This window comes from Egretta garzetta, unplaced genomic scaffold, assembly GCF_000687185.1.
Source record: "Egretta garzetta isolate BGI_Z169 unplaced genomic scaffold, ASM68718v1 scaffold163, whole genome shotgun sequence".
In the NCBI taxonomy this organism is placed as follows: domain Eukaryota; kingdom Metazoa; phylum Chordata; class Aves; order Pelecaniformes; family Ardeidae; genus Egretta; species Egretta garzetta.
In genome coordinates, this window is record NW_009259308.1 from 7,040,866 (window position 1) to 7,058,269 (window position 17,404).

Here is a 17,404-nt window from a genome sequence, read left to right on the forward strand (position 1 = left end):
CTCATATACTGTAACCAAGAGTTTTGGCTAGGAGCCTATATAGATAAGAGGTACTTACTCCCTTTAAAATTTTAACATGCTTTTTAAGGTTGTAATCCACCCCCCAAAACAGTTTGCATTTCGCATATATTTTAAAATCCCAAATAAGCATTCTGCACTTAGGTTTTTTTATGCCTATAAAGAAAGAATTGCGTTCCTGAGGTGCTGCGGTCTTGGTATCAAGATCCATCCCTTTGTGTGACGGGTAGTTTTGAGCGCTCTGTGTAAGACTTGCGGTTTTGTGAAACCATTGAGAAAAATGTGCCATCAAGGAGAATAATCTGTTTGAGCTTTTCATGATTCCGTTCTGAATTGCTGTTTAGTTGCGGTTGTACTGAAAGATACATATAATTATGTATGAGTATTTTCTCTTTTACACCTGCTTATGTACTTTTTTTTCTCCCCCCCTAGGGAAATCTGTAGTTGATTAAAATTACTGTGAATTTATGCCAGATAATTGATACCGAATGAAGCTGTGCGCCATGTGTGTATGCATATGTGCAAATACATAAAATTATGGATGCATATGTATGTGGACGTAGGGTCATATATATGCATAGCTAACCGGAAATACCTTTTGCTTAGTAATGAATTCACTAGTGCTCAGTGTGTGCAGCGTCTTAGAGGTCATTCTGCACCACAGTGTTTTGTATTTTCCCCTGTTGGTGCTATAAAAATGCTAATTGTCCCATGAAGATGTAGGGTGTTTATAAGTGCGTATGTGATTGTTTTTCAGCCCTGCGAGATATAAGGAGGTGTTATTTCAGGTTTATAATTTGAATGTGTGATGGATACAACTCTGACAGTTTATTAGTTAGAAAAGAAAGGAGGAAAAAAAAAAAAAGAACAGTGGTGTGTCATTCTTCAGCGAATTGATTGCCAGGAGCATGTTATTGACTTTGGTGATAATATCATTATATATTTTACAGTCGTAAAATCAAGAAATTCAGATTATGCCCTGGGGGCTTCACACATTTAAATAAAGGATATAGCCATTTCCAGGGCTATTGGTTTAGATTAGCAGGTGCTGTGAAGAACGCATAGTGTGTTATAAGAGCATACAGAAGAAGCAACAGTGTGCTTATTGCAGTGATGCTTTGGTTTATTTTCTTTTTCTATTTATGAAATACACTTACTTACAGATCCCCTGGGAGAATGAACAGCGTTTGCTCTTGTATTGGGTTTGCATGGCAAGGTTTTGGTAGCGGGGGGGCTACAGGGGTGGCTTCTGTGAGAAGCTGCCAGAAGGTTCCCTTATGTCCAGTGGAGCTAATGTCAGCTCCAAGATGGGACCTGCTGCTGGCCAAGGCTGAGCACATCAGCGATGGTGGTAGCGCCTCTGGGATAACATAGTTAAGAAGGGGGGAAAAAAACTGTGCAATAGTAATTGCAGCTGGAGAGAGGAGTAAGTATCTGTGAGAGGAGCAGCCCTGCAGACACCAAGGTCAGTGAAGAAGCAGGGGCAGGAGGTGCTCCAGGTGCTGGAGCAGAGATTCCCCTGCAGCCTGTGGTGAAGACCATGGTGGGGCAGGCTGTGCTTCTGCAGCCCATGGAGGCCCACAGCAGAGCAAATCTCCACCTGCAGCCCGGGGAAGACCCCACGCTGGAGCAGGTGGATGTGCCTGAAGGAGGCTGTGACCCTGTGGGAAGCCCACCCTGGAGCAGGCTCCTGGCAGGACCTGTGGCCCCATGAAGAGAGGAGCCCATGCTGGAGCAGGTTTGCTGGCCAGGCTGGTGACCCCGTGGGGGACCCACACTGGAGCAGTCTGCTCCTGAAGGACTGCACCCCATGGAAGGGACCCACACTGGAGATGTTCATGAAGGACTTGTCTGCCATGGGAGGCACCCCTGCTGGAGCAGGGGAAGAGTGTGAGGAGTCCTTGGGGTTTTGGGTTAAGGTCTGTCTCTAGCTTGCTTTAAAGAATCTGAGTTTAATTAAGGTTTATTGCCTCAAATAAAAATGATTGACTCTGTTAAAAACCTTGTTTATTACTTTTACAGTATATTTAGTCAGATGGATAAAATACCTTAACTTTGATCATGATAATAAACCTCTCTACTTTAGATGCACACTCAGAAGCGCATTGCATCACCCAGCTCTGGGGATTTATTGTCCTCTTAACTGTGGAAGTCCAAGTGCAATGTCACAACTTGGCAGCAAAGATCATGTTTTCCCACTTAGGCAGAAGCAGTGGCTCCAGCTGGAACACATATGGCTTAAAGGTGAATGGTGACATCTATAGAAGTAGATAAAATAATTACTCTTACATTTACATTTTAAGAGCCTCTGAGGATTATAAATCTATATGCTGCAAACAAAACATTTATTTGGCTGTGTCAACAACAGCACATTTTCTAATTCAAGGTGATCACCTTTCTAAACTGAATTTGTGTGATGTTGTTGTTAGTGGGTTTCTAGCTTTTGCATTTTTTCTCAGTTTGGGGCATGAGAACCAAATCTGTTTTAGTTTTGTTGATAATCTGGTTCCGTTTTGGATTGTGAAGTGCTTGTGTTGAGTTGCAAACAAATGTGTAGAATATTTCTTTGTTATGAAGATATATCTATGAAAACATTTTAGAGCAAACCATTGGAAAATACTCATTGGTCTTGAAGTTTAAAAAGCTTTAATACAAAAATTTAATTTAGCATAATTTTAGAATGATCTAGTGGTGCTAGTCCTCTGATGAAGAATGCTGGGCAGATCCCTACCTGTGCAAGGTACGGTGGACACCTGAGATGGGCATCAGCTGCTCGCCTGGCATGGCTTTGGCACCTGTGTCTTCTTTGCGGTCAAGAAATCCTAAAATGAGATCTCAGGAAATACGTGTTGTGGAAAGAAGCGGATGTCATCAAACATGTGCTTCTAATTTTGCTGTAGATTATGATCTAGTAATGATTTGAGACCTCAAGCTTCAGTTTTCCATAAAATCTTCATAGTTTGTTTATGAATGTTCCCCCTCCTGCCCTTGAGATGTTATTTTGTAGTTTGAGGAAGGCAAGCTGAGAGTGAAAGCCCCAAGATGCGGCTTCTCATTATTCAGATGAAACTGAGCTCCAGCAGTAAGTGCAGCCCTGTGTCCAGGACAGTCCTTCCCACAGGCTGGGACAGGGCAAGTGTGGTGGCAGGGGGCGGCTGGAGAGCTGAGCACGAGAGCAGGTCTCCACTGACAAAGGCAGGAGCTGCAAAGCAGAAAACATTGACTCGGCTTGTTATGTGCAAAGAGAGAGGCAGCGCTTTCCTGGACAGGTTTCTGGCACAGGTACAGCTCTCCAGTTTAGTGGTTTAATGTTAGCCCTCAGCTTCCTCCAAAGCTTAAGAAGAATTAGAGCCTCATAATTCAGGCTTCTCTTATTTATGAAGTTTCAACCACAGAAAGAATCTTGTTCAAGAATTGTCATTAAAAAAACCCTTTTGTTTTAATGATGAGATGTTTATGAGAGTCTGGACTATCTGCCTTACCAAGTGTCCAGTGTGCAAATGAAGTATCACCACCCTGCATAAATCTCACGACTGCTATAAAATCTACCATACTGACAGTGTTTGTCATATGGTAATTTTCCAAGCAGGTAGAAAGTTTTTCAGTGCTGATTACAGTACCAAAATTTGGAAATACAGTATGAGCATAGATCAGGGGAGATCTGGATGTATGCTGAGAAATTGTGACTGTTGCAGATGGCTGATTTATAATATAGGGCAGCATGTGTGTGCATTTTCTATGCTTTTTCATGGGACATATGCTCTAGGGTTTTACGGATGAATTTGTAGTCTCTAGTAATTTGCAGTTTCCACCGCAGTTTAACATATCTACATAATTTTCAGGTTGATGATTTTTCCCAGTCATTTATCCCAAAAGCACTTTATCCTACTTAATCTGGGTCATAATTGACATGGGACTTGTGCGTAAGCAAACAAAGCCCTAAGTTGTGTTTGAATGGGCTATTAATGCCGAGGACTTAGTTACGTGCAGCAAAATAGATCAGAGGTTGGAATAAGTATAAATGTTCAAATAACTGATGAATGCAAGGTCGCTATCATGACTCGGACCCAGGAAACACTCTTGAACACTTACATGCTCATGCTATTAGCTAACAGCTGCCTTCAGCTGTAACGAAGACGTAAGGTTGATGATTGTTGGCAAGAAAGCTGTTGGAATTGGATTTTATTTACTGCAAATCAACAGGTTATCTTTGCAAGTCTAAAAGACATATGGAAAAGTCCACTGTTACTGTTGTACTTTGTTGCTTCTCCAGATGTTCTCCCTCCTGCCCCACTTGGGAGCTGAAAGTAGAAAATAGTTTTTCATTGTTTTTTTAGCTGATAGTGCCAACATCTGCCTTTGCATTTCCTTGCGGAATGATATTAGCACTACTTTAAGTTTCTGATTCATCATTTGTGTCTCATTAGATTTTTTTTTTTAAAATAAAATGTAATGTAAGACCATGAAGTTTCAACCCTCTTTAATTCTTTTTGAGGGAGCAGGAGTGAAAACAAACCAAGGCAAAAAGTTGGGTGGCCACTGAGCTAGCACAGCAACACTTCGTCAGCTCCCTTATTTTTAAGGGGCTATAAATGAGCTGATATTTTTCATTGAAAGAAATAGTATTTCTGTGCCCAAAGACACTCAAAGATCTCAGTATGCTTAAAATAGCTCTATTTTTTAACATACATTTAGTCCATCGTTAGTTCACAGTGTGGCCTGTGCTGTACTCTCAAGGAAGGAGAACAAAATGCGTATCTTCATTTGGAAGTACTCTATGTTGGTCATGTGTGCTCTCTAGTTTTTCCTATAATGGTATTGTAAAAATTTCAACTCCATAGTTTTGAATCTAGTTTATTCATCCACTTGATGGGTGTGTACCATTAGCAAAGCTGAGCCAAGTGTTGGCTGCTGAAGAAGGTGCTTTTAATAGAAATGCAGAACAAAATAGTTTTTTCGCCCAAAACTTCTGTACTTCTGCTTATCAAAAACTAGCTGCACAGAAGTGGATTTTATTATTTTTTTCTGTGCTTTAATCTGACTTTTCAAGTAGGAATGAGCTTTGGAGAAAATTTGGGCGAAAGTTCTCAAATATAGGTGTCTAATATGAGATTCTTACCTATGGTTGGTGCACTTTTGTTCATTTTTTACAGTAGCTGGAAGGATGGGGCAAAACCTGTGACAGGAGCTCCTAGGTGGTAATAGTATAAATTCTAGCAAGATCAGTCTGTTTAGGCAAGTTTTCTCACAGAATCTGTTGGGTCCAAGAAACTCAAAATTCTTTTAAGACCTCACATTTTTTGCTTGCTTCTTTGTGCCTTGGAAGTTGTTTGTTTAGTTCCTTTTTTTCTTGCAATTATTTACAGTTCACTGCTGGTTTTTTGAGATCCTAGCAAGAAATTCGACAGACAGCTGCAAAATAGGCCTTTAATCAGTTTTAGAAAGACTGATTCCCTAACTAACATATTCCTGGATGGCTGGTGGATTGCATGGAGAGGCTGTGGTAAGCCCCTAGGAGCAGGGTTTGAAACTTCTTCCACTGACACCGCTGTAGCTGGGAGAAAACCATTTGTGGCCATATTTCGCTGAGGTGCAAGCAAGCTTACTTTATCACCAGGTACTCCAAAACAGATAGGATTGTTTAAACAAAAGATGTACTTGTGCTAAAGAAAAGCACTAAAAAAAGCTAAGTTGACACTCATGATGTCCTTCTCTAGGTATGTTGGAGGTTTGGTATTTGTTTTTATGTGAGGAAACGGTTGGACTTGATGATCTTAAAGGTCTTTTCAAACCTAAACGATTCTATGATTCTCCTCGCTAAGACACAGAATAAACTCTTCTGCAGATACTCTGGGGAAAAAGTCTTCCGACAAAACTATCGTTTTCATGGGCTGCTGTTGAGTCATCGTTGTGTGGTTCAGGCTAGTCTGAAATTTATGTACATTGGCCTTATCAGTACTGTGCTATCTTATCCCTGATTGCTTTTTTATTAAGAAACATCTTGTGCGATTTTTTAAGCTGCTCAGGGTGAGCCTGTGAGAGCCAGCATTGATGGTTATGTTTTTTCTGTATGTGTCTATAAGCGGAAAGAATAGAACAAGGAGTCAGTATTTTTTATGGAGCTTTTAGAGCAGCAATATTCTACAGGCAAATAACATCATTTGTTTTTTCATCATTCAAATGATAATAGTGTAAATATTGCTGATATGGTTAGATAAGTCAGTATACGAGGAAATAGTAGCATGTTTCTGTTAGAGTTTTGTCTGCAAAATGAAGAATTCGCAAGTGTATTGGGATTAAAACAACCCGTACAGATCAGAATTTTTCAGATCCATGAGGTCTGATTCAGGCTTATCTCTTACTTCTGTAAACCTAATTTGTGTGCAAATTCCACGCAGAAGATTTTGTATGGCAACAATTCCACCGTGAATTCATTTGAGGTAGTAAGGCCAAAAGGTTTTATTGAACTAATACTTTTCTTCTAATTTTATTGAAATTTTCGCATGTTTAGGTTTTGAGGTAGGAGTTGGATCTAATTTGCTACTTAATTGCAAGTATTTATCCATTTATTTTCCTTTGCACTCATGCAAATTTCCTTGTTTCCCTTATGTCTTTTCAGGTCAGGATCGCAGTGAAGCCACTTTAATAAAGAGGTTTAAAGGTGACGGTGTCCGATACAAAGCAAAACTGATTGGGATAGATGAGGTTTCTGCCGCACGAGGAGACAAGTTATGCCAAGACTCCATGATGAAGCTCAAGGTGCAGTGAAACTTTTAATGTTTAATATTATCGAGTCAAAAGGAGTGAATTTCAGCTTGAACTTTTACTCATTCTCCTTTCATGACACTGAGTCACACTCTGGTTAATTATGTATTGAAATCAGTCAATTTTACATGAACTCCTGGCTGGTATTGCTTATCCCAGTTTAATTTTAATACATTATCTCCGAGTTCAGTAGTTATTCATGATTGACACCACTGCAATTTGTCCACAAATTATAAACAACGCATCTGCAAATTGAATAATTTTATTATGCAGAAGGGGAGGTAAGCCACTATGAAGAAAATGGTGTATCAGATTATACGACAGTGCTAATCAACTACAGCCCTGCCTTTGACCATTATCTCCTGTTGGGGCAGACAAGAAGGGGTGAGTGACACTGTAGGATGTAGGTAGGGGGGAACTGCTGTCCTCACTGGGAGAGTAATGTCTTGCACCTGTAATGGCAGGATTGATGGGTTACAATATCAGGAGGAAGTGCACAGAGAGGACAGAGCATGAGAAGATAAAGAGGAGTCCCCAGAGTTTTGGGAAAGAAATGGAGTGGTGACAAAAACAGGTTCTGAGAAGACTGCAAACTTAGAGAGTAGACAGTCTGAAAGCATTAGTGGTGTAGGAGGGTGAACTTTCTGGAGCATGCTAGATATCTCTGTCTGGCTCAGTCTTTTCTCACAACCCTCAAAGAGCATAAGAGCTCTCTATAGGAAGCATCCTTTATGTGGTCCTGGGAAATGTGGAAGAGCTGGAGTGATTGAGGAGGAAGGATAGACTGTGTTTTTCTTGAGTGCAGTGTTGACTTCCCATATGTATTGTAGGGTTACAAGCTAGGTCTAGGAGTAAACCCTCCGCAGTCTCTCCCATTTTAGTCCTTCCAGTCCTCTCTTCCCAGCAGCCTACCAAGAGACCTGATGGATTTCCCATCAGTAATTTTTTCAGGAGGAGAAATCGCCAAGCAGTATCTTCTACACTACCAACTAGCAGGGTTCCAGTCCTGAGGAACCAGGAGGAATAGGTGGTTATTCATGAATAAACAGCAAAAGGTGACGTGCATCTTATGGTTCAACAATCTAAAAGAAGGATCTGGCAGATACTTTACAAATCAGTTACATTTTATGACAGGCAAAAGCTGTTCTTAAAGGTGCACTGTTGATTTATCACATCTGCCACAATATTCGTATCTGGTTTAATTGTATACTGGATATTTCTAATCATTTCATAGTACCTCGAAGCAATTTGGGAGATTTGTCACTGTTCTGCTGCACAAGCCTTTTTGTTTCTCCTCCATGGATTACCATTTCCACATCTCCCAGGTGCCCCATACCTGTTTGTGTAGTGGCGAGATTGATCTAAACAGTCTTGTGAGAGTACTCAAACTGTTAAGGGAAGGTAGCATTAGAAATTCATGTTTGTATGTAAGGCACCATAGCATGAAGTTACAGGCTCTGGAAATCTGGTGTCTAGCAACATGAGTTTTAAGGCCAGGCATAGTTTTAGGGTCACTTTTGACAAATGACTCCATTTTTTTCTCTTGAATTTTCATGTGTGTGTAATGAGAAGAACGACATCATGAAGGTCTTAAAACATAAATTAGTGTTTGTTAAAACATGTTGACATTGCAGAGCACCAGATAAAGGCTAAATATTTGTATTTATTTATTAGTGTGATTGATTACATTTGGTCTTAGTACATTCATCAGGGCAGGCTCCTGAGAAGGTGGAAGTAGAAGTTAGTGTTATAGTTACTCTGCAGGAGAATAATACATGAAATGCATATCAGCAAGTTCACTTGAGAAGTAAAAGCCTGAGATTATGAAAAAAACTAACCCTTGATACCAGTTTTTACAGCAGAGGTGTAGTTTGATTTTGCTTATTCCAGGTAAGCATGCCCATGAAGTAAGCTAAAGTTGTTGGCATTTTTTTCTTCACTGCTTGGGGTTTGTTTTGTTTTGTTTTGTTTTTTCTTTAAAAAAGAGTCTGCAACAGCTCACAGCTGGGAAAAGTGTGCTAGAAGTGACCTTCAGCTTCCATGAAAACATTTCATGGAGGATTAGCTGGTGCAGGGGTCTGAAGCGGGAGTACATTTGAAATGCTCTCTGGGTAGCGTAAAGAGATGAGGTGTCTTGAAGAAAGGGAGGAAGCTGGAAGTAAGAGGGGGACTGTTCCTGGAAAGCCCTTAAGTTTTTCTAGAAAAGTGGTGAATTGTCCGCAAGCAAATCTTTGTGCTCTGCTGTGGAACCTCGAGGAGTAATGAAACCAGCCAAACTGTTCTTTATTTCAATAGGGAATTGTTGCTGCGGCTCGTTCGAAAGGAGAACATAAACAAAAAATCTTCTTAACAGTCTCCTTTGGGGGAATCAAAATCTTCGATGAAAAGACAGGGGTAAGTAAAACAATCATGTGATGGAACAACATTGAATCTTTTCATGGATGTTTCTTTAAAAGGCTGGGCAGTAGTATCTTGCCAGTGTAAGCCCACAGGAAGCATCTGACAAGCTTGATAAATGGTTGTCATATATCAGAGCAAGCCATTAGATGGCTGAGGTGTAAAGTGTAGCATGGGGACGTGGTTTATTGTAAAGCCTTGTCCTGCATACGTCTGCAGAACCACTTGCTTGAGTACACAGATGCTCCCTATGTGCATAGACACACACAGCTCTAAGTCCAGAAAGTGGCAAGAAAGGATTTGTTTTCCTTTAGCCAAATAAAAAATTGTTTCTTGGAAATACCAGCCCACTGTTTGCAGAAGGCTTTAGCAGTCCGTGGTACAGACTGGTGTCTGTGCCTGTATGGGTTTTCTCATCCAGCCTGGGCCCAACTGCACCAGTCTTCTGGATGCTGCTTAAGACTCCTTGGCAGTATAAAGTGACTTTTGAGAGTCTGATGACAAGAGATTAGGATTAGAGGCTAGGATTGTCTTGGATTGGGCCCTTTGTGGCGTGGGAAGCCGAGGGGAAGAAAACACGCTGGAACAGGGAGCTGCGGACAACCCCAGGAAAGTGAAGCTTGTTTTTCCCAAGCCTGAGACAGAAGGAGAAAAGGAAGGACATGGGGAGTTGGGGAGCTCCTGGGAGCAGCACAGACTTAGCTGGAGTTGCCCTGAAGATGTCCTAGGCGAATCCTAAAGAATTTCTGTCAGGTCTGTAATTCCAGATCACCGCAGTAGTAGTCACCATAATGCGATATCCTCCTGTTGACAGGGAGTGACTGTCTTCTGACAGATATGCAGTAACCATAAGAATCACAGCTTTTGTATCATCAATGGTAGAAAAAGTATATATTGTATGGAATTGGAGGTAAAAGAAAGAAAGTTCGAGGTGATTGTTTGAGGTTGCCGAGAAGCAACTCATCCAGTAGCATCTGGTTGAGGAAGCTGCAGCAGACTTCCATGCCTTACGCACTTTTTGCCACAGCAATATCATGTTTGATTTTTCAAATTGCTCTGAAAGAAGAACCCTAAGCAAAACATTATACTACTTAGATATAAAGTGACAACACACAAACTGTTTTAATCCTAATTAAGAAGATTTTTACAGCAGTTTAAGCTCTGCCTTGAATTTTAAAAAGCTCTTGATTTAATCTTTTGAAAGATTAACTGTTTAACATGATGCCAGAAATAAAACCCTACTGATGATAGATGAAATTATCTTTGCCAGTTAATTTATATTATTAGAAAATCAATGTCATTGAGCTCACTGATACATAATACAAGTAGTTAGTAATGAAAAACTCATTTGGAATGTGTTGTGTATAGCATGTGTAAAGTATTCATACAAAAGCAGTGTTCAAGAGAACATTGCTGAGGTTACAGCCTGTGTGCAGAAGATAGGAAATGTCAGGGTTAGGGCTGCCGGTGCAGTCATGGTTGGGTCCTCTAATGAATAGACATTAGGGTAGGATTTTAACTATGCGATGACATACCTCTTTCTGGCCAGAGAATACCACCTTCATTCAGTATATAGAACAGAGTGTATTACACTGAACAATATGGTAATATTTTGTTTTCTTCAGTGTGCAGCCTGCTGCCTTGCCACACACTCTGCAAATTGAACCGAGGCCACGGTTACTTTCCTAAGCCTTTTCTTGGGAAAATAAAAAAAAGGAGAGACCTGTCCTGTGGCACTTGTCTCTGAATGTTTCACAAACATAGGATTTCTTTTCATAAAAGAATGAGGGGAAAGGGGATGTGTTTAGAAACAAAGGTGTGATTTAACCAAATTGCCTTTCCTGCAGCATCCTGCACGCTCTCCTATCTGCAACTAGGGAGGCAGGAACATGAAAACAAGTCTCCCTCATTTCATAATTTTGACACCCTGTACTCTATGTCTGACATAACTGTATCATCCTTACAGTAACCCTGTCACTCACCGACTGAGGCTTAGACTGAAACCTTTAAATCCACCTTCCAGACATCTGCCCCTGAGCTGCTGCAGTGATGGACAGGAGTATTGAGTTGTCCTCCTTGAAACAGTGCTGTGACAGGGGGATGTGGGGAGCTTTGACATCACTTTTTACATCTTTTTTTTGAAAGCAGGAGAATCATACTTTCCATACCAAGCTTTTGAAGCAGGGATGCATGAACTCCTCTGCTGGTCCTTCACAGCCACCATCCCTTCAGCTTTTTCCCCAGCTTGGGTCTCTCCATGTCCCAAAGTTTCATGTCCTTGACCCACTCTTCTCATAGTTGCTCTCATCCAGCCTGTCTCCATGTTATCAGCCTACAGCCGTCATCTCATCCCCATTCGCGCTGGTAGTTGCATACAATATCAACATCCGAAATACAGTGGGTAACGTCAGCAACAGGTCATGGGCAGACCCTGACAGTGTCTCTGGGCTCTCTGAGCCTGCAGGAGCACTACTGAGGCAAGGTGCTTTCCACAACACAAGAGACAAATATTTGGGGGTGATGAACTGTGTCTCATCCATATGGCTTTGTCTTGTCCTGGTGTAATGCTAAGAGATGTCAGCTGTTGTAGTAGTAAATAATACCATCTGTGTAGTCTCAAGTCGATGTCTGTATGCTAAAGTCACCTCCAAAGAAAGCTGCATTACTGCTATAACGCGGAGCCCCTTGTAAAGCAAAATAAGGATGATGCAATTAGGCAATGCAGGACACTGATAATCCCGTTCTTGATTTAGAAGCAATAGAGAAAATCCCACAAACTGGCAGAAATGGGGATGTATGAGTGCTCAGCCTGCCTCTTTTGATGGGAAAGAAGGGAAAGGGGCAGGAAAAATTTTGTGGTTTGCTCACGCAGATCTTCTGGTATCAGTGTTAAACTTAAGAATTTATAAAGTTTGGAGACTGGCATCCACATTCATGCAATGAAGAAAAAAAAATGCTCTTAATAGAGAACAGCCTGCATAACCTTGCATTTGCTTTCTCCTCCTTTAACTGCCTTCCCTGTCCCCCACAATGATTTCTCTTTACTTGTACTTCTGTAATTTGGGGATTCCCAAATGGATGTTTTGGGGCACAGTGCTCATTTATTGTTTATTTGGAAAGGTTATTTCTCTCTCTAGTGTCCTTTCTTAATTTTTATCATTGGCTACTGCTATGACGTCTGCCACAATGTCATAGAAAAGAGAAAAAATATTCTGAAAAAATGTAGGCTTCTGTATGTCTAGTATCTTGTAGGCTACTATTGGATTTTAATTTATCACAATAAAAAATCAATTTGTAGCTCAAAACTAGCAAATTTTTTTAAATTGGCAGTGTCATAGCTGACTTCATACAGATGATTTAGGAGAATTGCTCCATAATTCATTACAGATGAAGGGCAGTAGTTGGGTTACTACTGAAACGATAAGCAAGGTTTTTTTCCCTGAACTTTATAGCTCTCTTTAATATGTTCCAGACCCAATATTCATCAAAAAGTATTGATTTTCATAATGCTACTATTCCAGCCATCAGGAATTCTGCCCTTTGAGTAAATTTATCCATGAAGGAGATCAGGTTGAAGGTGAAATATCATTTGGGAAGAATTTTTCTCACCAAGAAAAATACAAGAAGGATTTGCCATGAGTTTGCACTGTGGTTGCGATACAGTTTAGTTCATCTGTAGCACTGCAATCAAAATAATAACACCCCTCTCTTATATTTCATCATTCTAGTCTATGGATTAATCTAAATAGATCCCTTCATACCACCTTTCAAATACCTGTCAATGTGTGAAGAACGTGATAGGAAGGGCCCTGCTTAGCAGGGTTCACTCTTGCAAGCCTGTACTTCGTGTATACTGTTACGTAGACTCATCTGCCGGGGGAGCCTGCTTACGTAGGCAGAACAACACAAATTGTTCTGCTGTTCCAAGTCCCAACATTAGCTGTATATTCTGAAATTGTATTTAATTTGACTAACAGGATGTTCTCCTGTTGTATGCCAAAAATTGTCATTACACGTGGGGTTTGACCCTATTTTTTCTTCTAAATGTAACTTTTTTGTCTGCTGTCATATGTTGGCCATACATCCCACTTGTCTTCTCCAGAACGTGTTTGCCAAATATATACTTCACCTGAAGGAAATAGTTTATTTTTTTAAAGTAAAAAATCTACAGCAATTATTACTAAACTCAGACTTTTTCTACCTAATGCCACTTCAGAGATTTCATGGCTGCTTATTGTATGAGAATAACTTTTGATCATTTGTTCTGTCATATTTCCCCTGCACCCTGGTGACATCTCGATGTCATCTTTCAAACACAGTGTAGGAGAAGCTGAAATGTATTCTCCGTTAGTAGACTTTCATGAGAGTTCTCTCTTATTTTCAAAAGCATGGTTTGTAAAAGGCAAAAACGCAAATAGTCGCATTGTGCTATATAATACTCTCCTTTTCAGGGTGGAACTTAGTGGTTAATGAGTTCCTCAGAAAACAACAAACCCCATAATTCTCAATATAGCAAGATATGCAAAATTTTTAAAGGACCATCATTGTTCATTAGCTATTTATGAGTATTATTTTGTTAATCACACACATCAGGCTATCTCCCTGTGATAGCTTAGTAATGCTTCATTAGATGTGCATGACTAATATGGTCTCCATAAAGAGGCTGTAATTGTCTCATTGTTTATTTATGTAACAATAAATCTTTGTTTACTGTAGGTTACTTTCAAAAAAATTATTTAAAAATAATAATTAAATTCCATAAAATACTTGGGAAACCATTTTCTTTTACATTCATGTAATGAGGTAAACTCATGTGCTTTCTAATTGCAAAATCATGTTGACTTTAATGCAAAACCCAGACACTGTGAAACAGAATATGATGAAAGCAAAAAATTACTATTTGGCTTTAAGTAAAGAATTATTCCTTTTAAAGTAAAATTTTGTATTAGCTCATGGATATGCAAATTGATGGAATATACTGCAATGTATATCTGTATGAGCTATTGTTATAGATTAAATGTTTATCTAGACTCTACAGTTGTCCAAAAAGCACGATAGACTGTTGTGGTTTAGCCCCAGCTGGCAGCTAAGCCCCCACGCAGCCGCTCACTCACTCCCCCCTGGAGAGAATTGGAAGAGTAAAAGTGAGAAAACTCATAGGTTGAGGTAAAGACAGTTTAATAGGGAAGGAAAAAGCCACGCACACAAGCAAGGCAAAGCAAGGAATTCATTCACTGCTTCCCACCGGCAGGCAGGTGTTCAGCCATCCCCAGGAAAGCAGGGCTCCATCACGTGTAACGGTGACTTGGGAAGACAAAATGCCATCATTCCACACATCTCCTTTCCTTCCTGTTGCCCCAGCTCTATATGCTGAGCATGACATGATATGCTGTAGGATATACCTTCGGTCAGTTGGGGTCAGCTGTCCCGGCTGTGCCCCCTCCCAACTCCTTGTGCCCCCCCAGGCTACTCATAGGTGGGGTGAGGAGCAGAAAAGGCCTTGGCTCTGTGTAAGCCCTGCTCAGCAGTAACTAAAACATCCCTGAATTATCAGTGCTGTTCCCAGCACAAATCCAAAACATAGCCCCATACTAGCTGCTGTGAGGCAAATTAACTCTACCCCAGCCAAAACCAGCACGTAGACCTGTATCAGTATTTTGCTTCTTTCTGAGAAATACCCTGAATAGATGGATTGTAACCCAGCTTATGAAGATGATAGCCATTTCACCAATTTTTCTTATTTTGTCCTATGCAGCACCCTAAAAGTGAGTTTCATTTGCGTTATCTATTACACAGTTTGGAGGGACTGGCGAGTCTTTCAGAGATGTTGACCCGTACCTTTATCAAAATACAGGGCTTGGCACAGCCTATGAGTTTGTATAATTTCCAGGAATACTGTAAATGTCTGATTGAGTTACACTGTTGCAGAAAAGTATTGCAGTGTGTTACTCATGTTTTATAAATTTAATCTGTAGCTATTTTCAGGCTGTCAGTATGAAATCCAGGAAGGAAAACTCTCTTTGTGTGTGTGTGTATATATATATATATATAAATATATATGTATAAAATCTTGGCTATCTATTCCCTTTCTTGTTATCCATCCCTTACTCTAACCTTTATTATCTTTGAGGAGGATTATGTGACTCTCATGCAGAGCAGGATTTACCTACCTGAGAAGGTGTTACCCAGTGAATAATACCTCCCTGTTCTGTGGAAGGGAGACCAGCCCTTACCTTTAGCATTTTGTACAAAAAAAAATGAATTTGCCTTTTCATGCCGGCCACAGAACTTGTGATTGTGCTTCTGCTTTAACTCTTAATGATGTCCAAATAAATAACATCTGTATTGGGTGGTTATAATCCTGCTGGCCTCAGATTGTTCTCTTCTAGTGAGATAATGCTATGGCTGTGGTGTGATCCAGCCAGTGTTCTAGATGTCTGCATCTTGCCCATCTTCCTGACCTTTTAAGCTCTCTTGACCTTATAATGCCCAGATTTTTCAAAGTTGTTGCTAAGGCTTCTATAAAGTGTTTTCCAGGTTCTGAGACTTCATCAGGTTTACGCTGATAACCTCTGGGTTTGCTGCTCTTCTTCGTTTGATCTGTATGATAGTGTTAATTATGCTGATAGATTGCTAACAGGACAGCTAAACTTGGCTGAAAGAAAATTTTAGCAAGATTAAAATTCTCACTGTTGGCAGAAGATGCCTCATTTAAAATGTACCAAAGGTTCTTCTTGACTTTACTGGAAATCTGTTGGTTCTGGCATCTTTGACCAGAAATCGAGGTACAATTATGGATCTGTAGTTATTCCTCGAAGCACATGTGCTGGAGCAGATGAAATGTCAAACTGTCAAAGACTCTTATCACTGAGTGTCTCTGAATATTTAAAAATAGAAATAAAAGAAGGAATTAATTTTATCTGCTCTCTACTTGCTTTGCAGTGAGCGGGAGATATGGTGTGATTAGTTCATTGAATTTTTGTGTTTGCCAGAGCATGGTATTGGCCAGAAGATTGTTAAGGGTCCCTGCCTGGGGCTCCTTCCAGCTCCAGGCCAGAAGCTCCTAGAGATGAGTTTTGTCCTCTTCATTTCTTTGAAACTGATCTTCCCAAAGTTCCTCTTCATGGCTGATCTCAGGTGGAGCGCTTAATTAGGATTTTTAATTCATCAGCTGATTTTGAATAAAGTCCTTCTTCATGCTCCACCCCCCACCCCCCCATCTCTGGATTTTACCCCTGTGTTTCTAATTTCTCACTTGCAGTTTTCATCTGAGATTTCCTGGGTGCTCTCTGTCCCTGATCTCTTTTTCTTTTCCTGCTGTGCTTTTTATCAGTTACTTCATTTGCAAATATAAATTTGGTTATTGTGTCAAACCAAATTATGCCAGCCCTGTCTCCTGTTCAAAGCTTGACCTGTCTCTCCAGCCCTCTCCTTACACATTTAGCTAACAGTTCAGGCTTAAGGTGGCTAAACTGGGCCTTTTAATCCTGACTCCCAAAGGTCTTCCTCTGACCTCCTTTTCGGAGTGCTGAGGAAAGTACTGGCATTATCTATTATTTAGCCCTATAAACTCAGCAGCCTTTTTTGACTCTACCTTGTTTTCGATTGTCACATCCAGTGTAACTCCAGATCTTGCAGATTTTTCTTAACTGAGCTGAAATACAGCATTTATTGTCATGCTTACAGTTAAACATAGTCTTGACTCTCTTCATCTTGTGTCTCAATTGTTATCCTTTGCTTTGTACTTGACAAATGTGACTTTTATTTTTGAAATCTGTTGTGACTGCCAAGATTGCTGTCTCAGCTTATTCTTTTGATCATGTCACACTTTTCTTTGCATTCCTGTGCCGAATCTGCCTTCTCTATTTTATTAACCTGTAGCCTAACTGTTTTTTCCCAGGCTCATCATAGCTGTCTTTACTCTTCATCCACTTTGAAGGCGTCATTCCACAGTACCAACTTTCATCATTCATGTATTCAGTTTTTAAACAGACGACTCTGAGCCTCTTCCCGTCTTGCCTGTCATACTTTGGAGGAATTCTTTGCACATACTCATGCAGTACCCCCTTATTCTTTCTTCAGATCCCTCCTTAAAACACTCCTGTACTAGAAAGTTGTTAAATTCAATGGTGCCGAGACTGCCGGTACCCTGTGATCACAGACTGTCATGCTGCTCTCTGCTGCCTCTTGCACTCACCTCTTGTCGTTTGCCTGGGTGAGGACA

The 17,404-nt window shown here is 40.4% G+C and overlaps 1 protein-coding gene across 4 annotated transcripts in view; it reads left to right on the top strand.

Annotated features, from left to right (window-relative positions):
* DAB1 (DAB adaptor protein 1) overlaps positions 1–17,404 on the top strand; it is a 119,077-nt gene that overhangs the window by 48,344 nt on the left and 53,329 nt on the right. For all 4 annotated transcript variants that reach the window (XM_035891814.1, XM_009636242.2, XM_035891815.1 and 1 more), the window contains exons 2-3: positions 6,638–6,777; positions 9,079–9,177. In XM_035891814.1, coding sequence (XP_035747707.1) covers positions 6,638–6,777; positions 9,079–9,177 — 239 coding nt within the window. The remainder of the gene's footprint in view (positions 1–6,637; positions 6,778–9,078; positions 9,178–17,404) is intronic.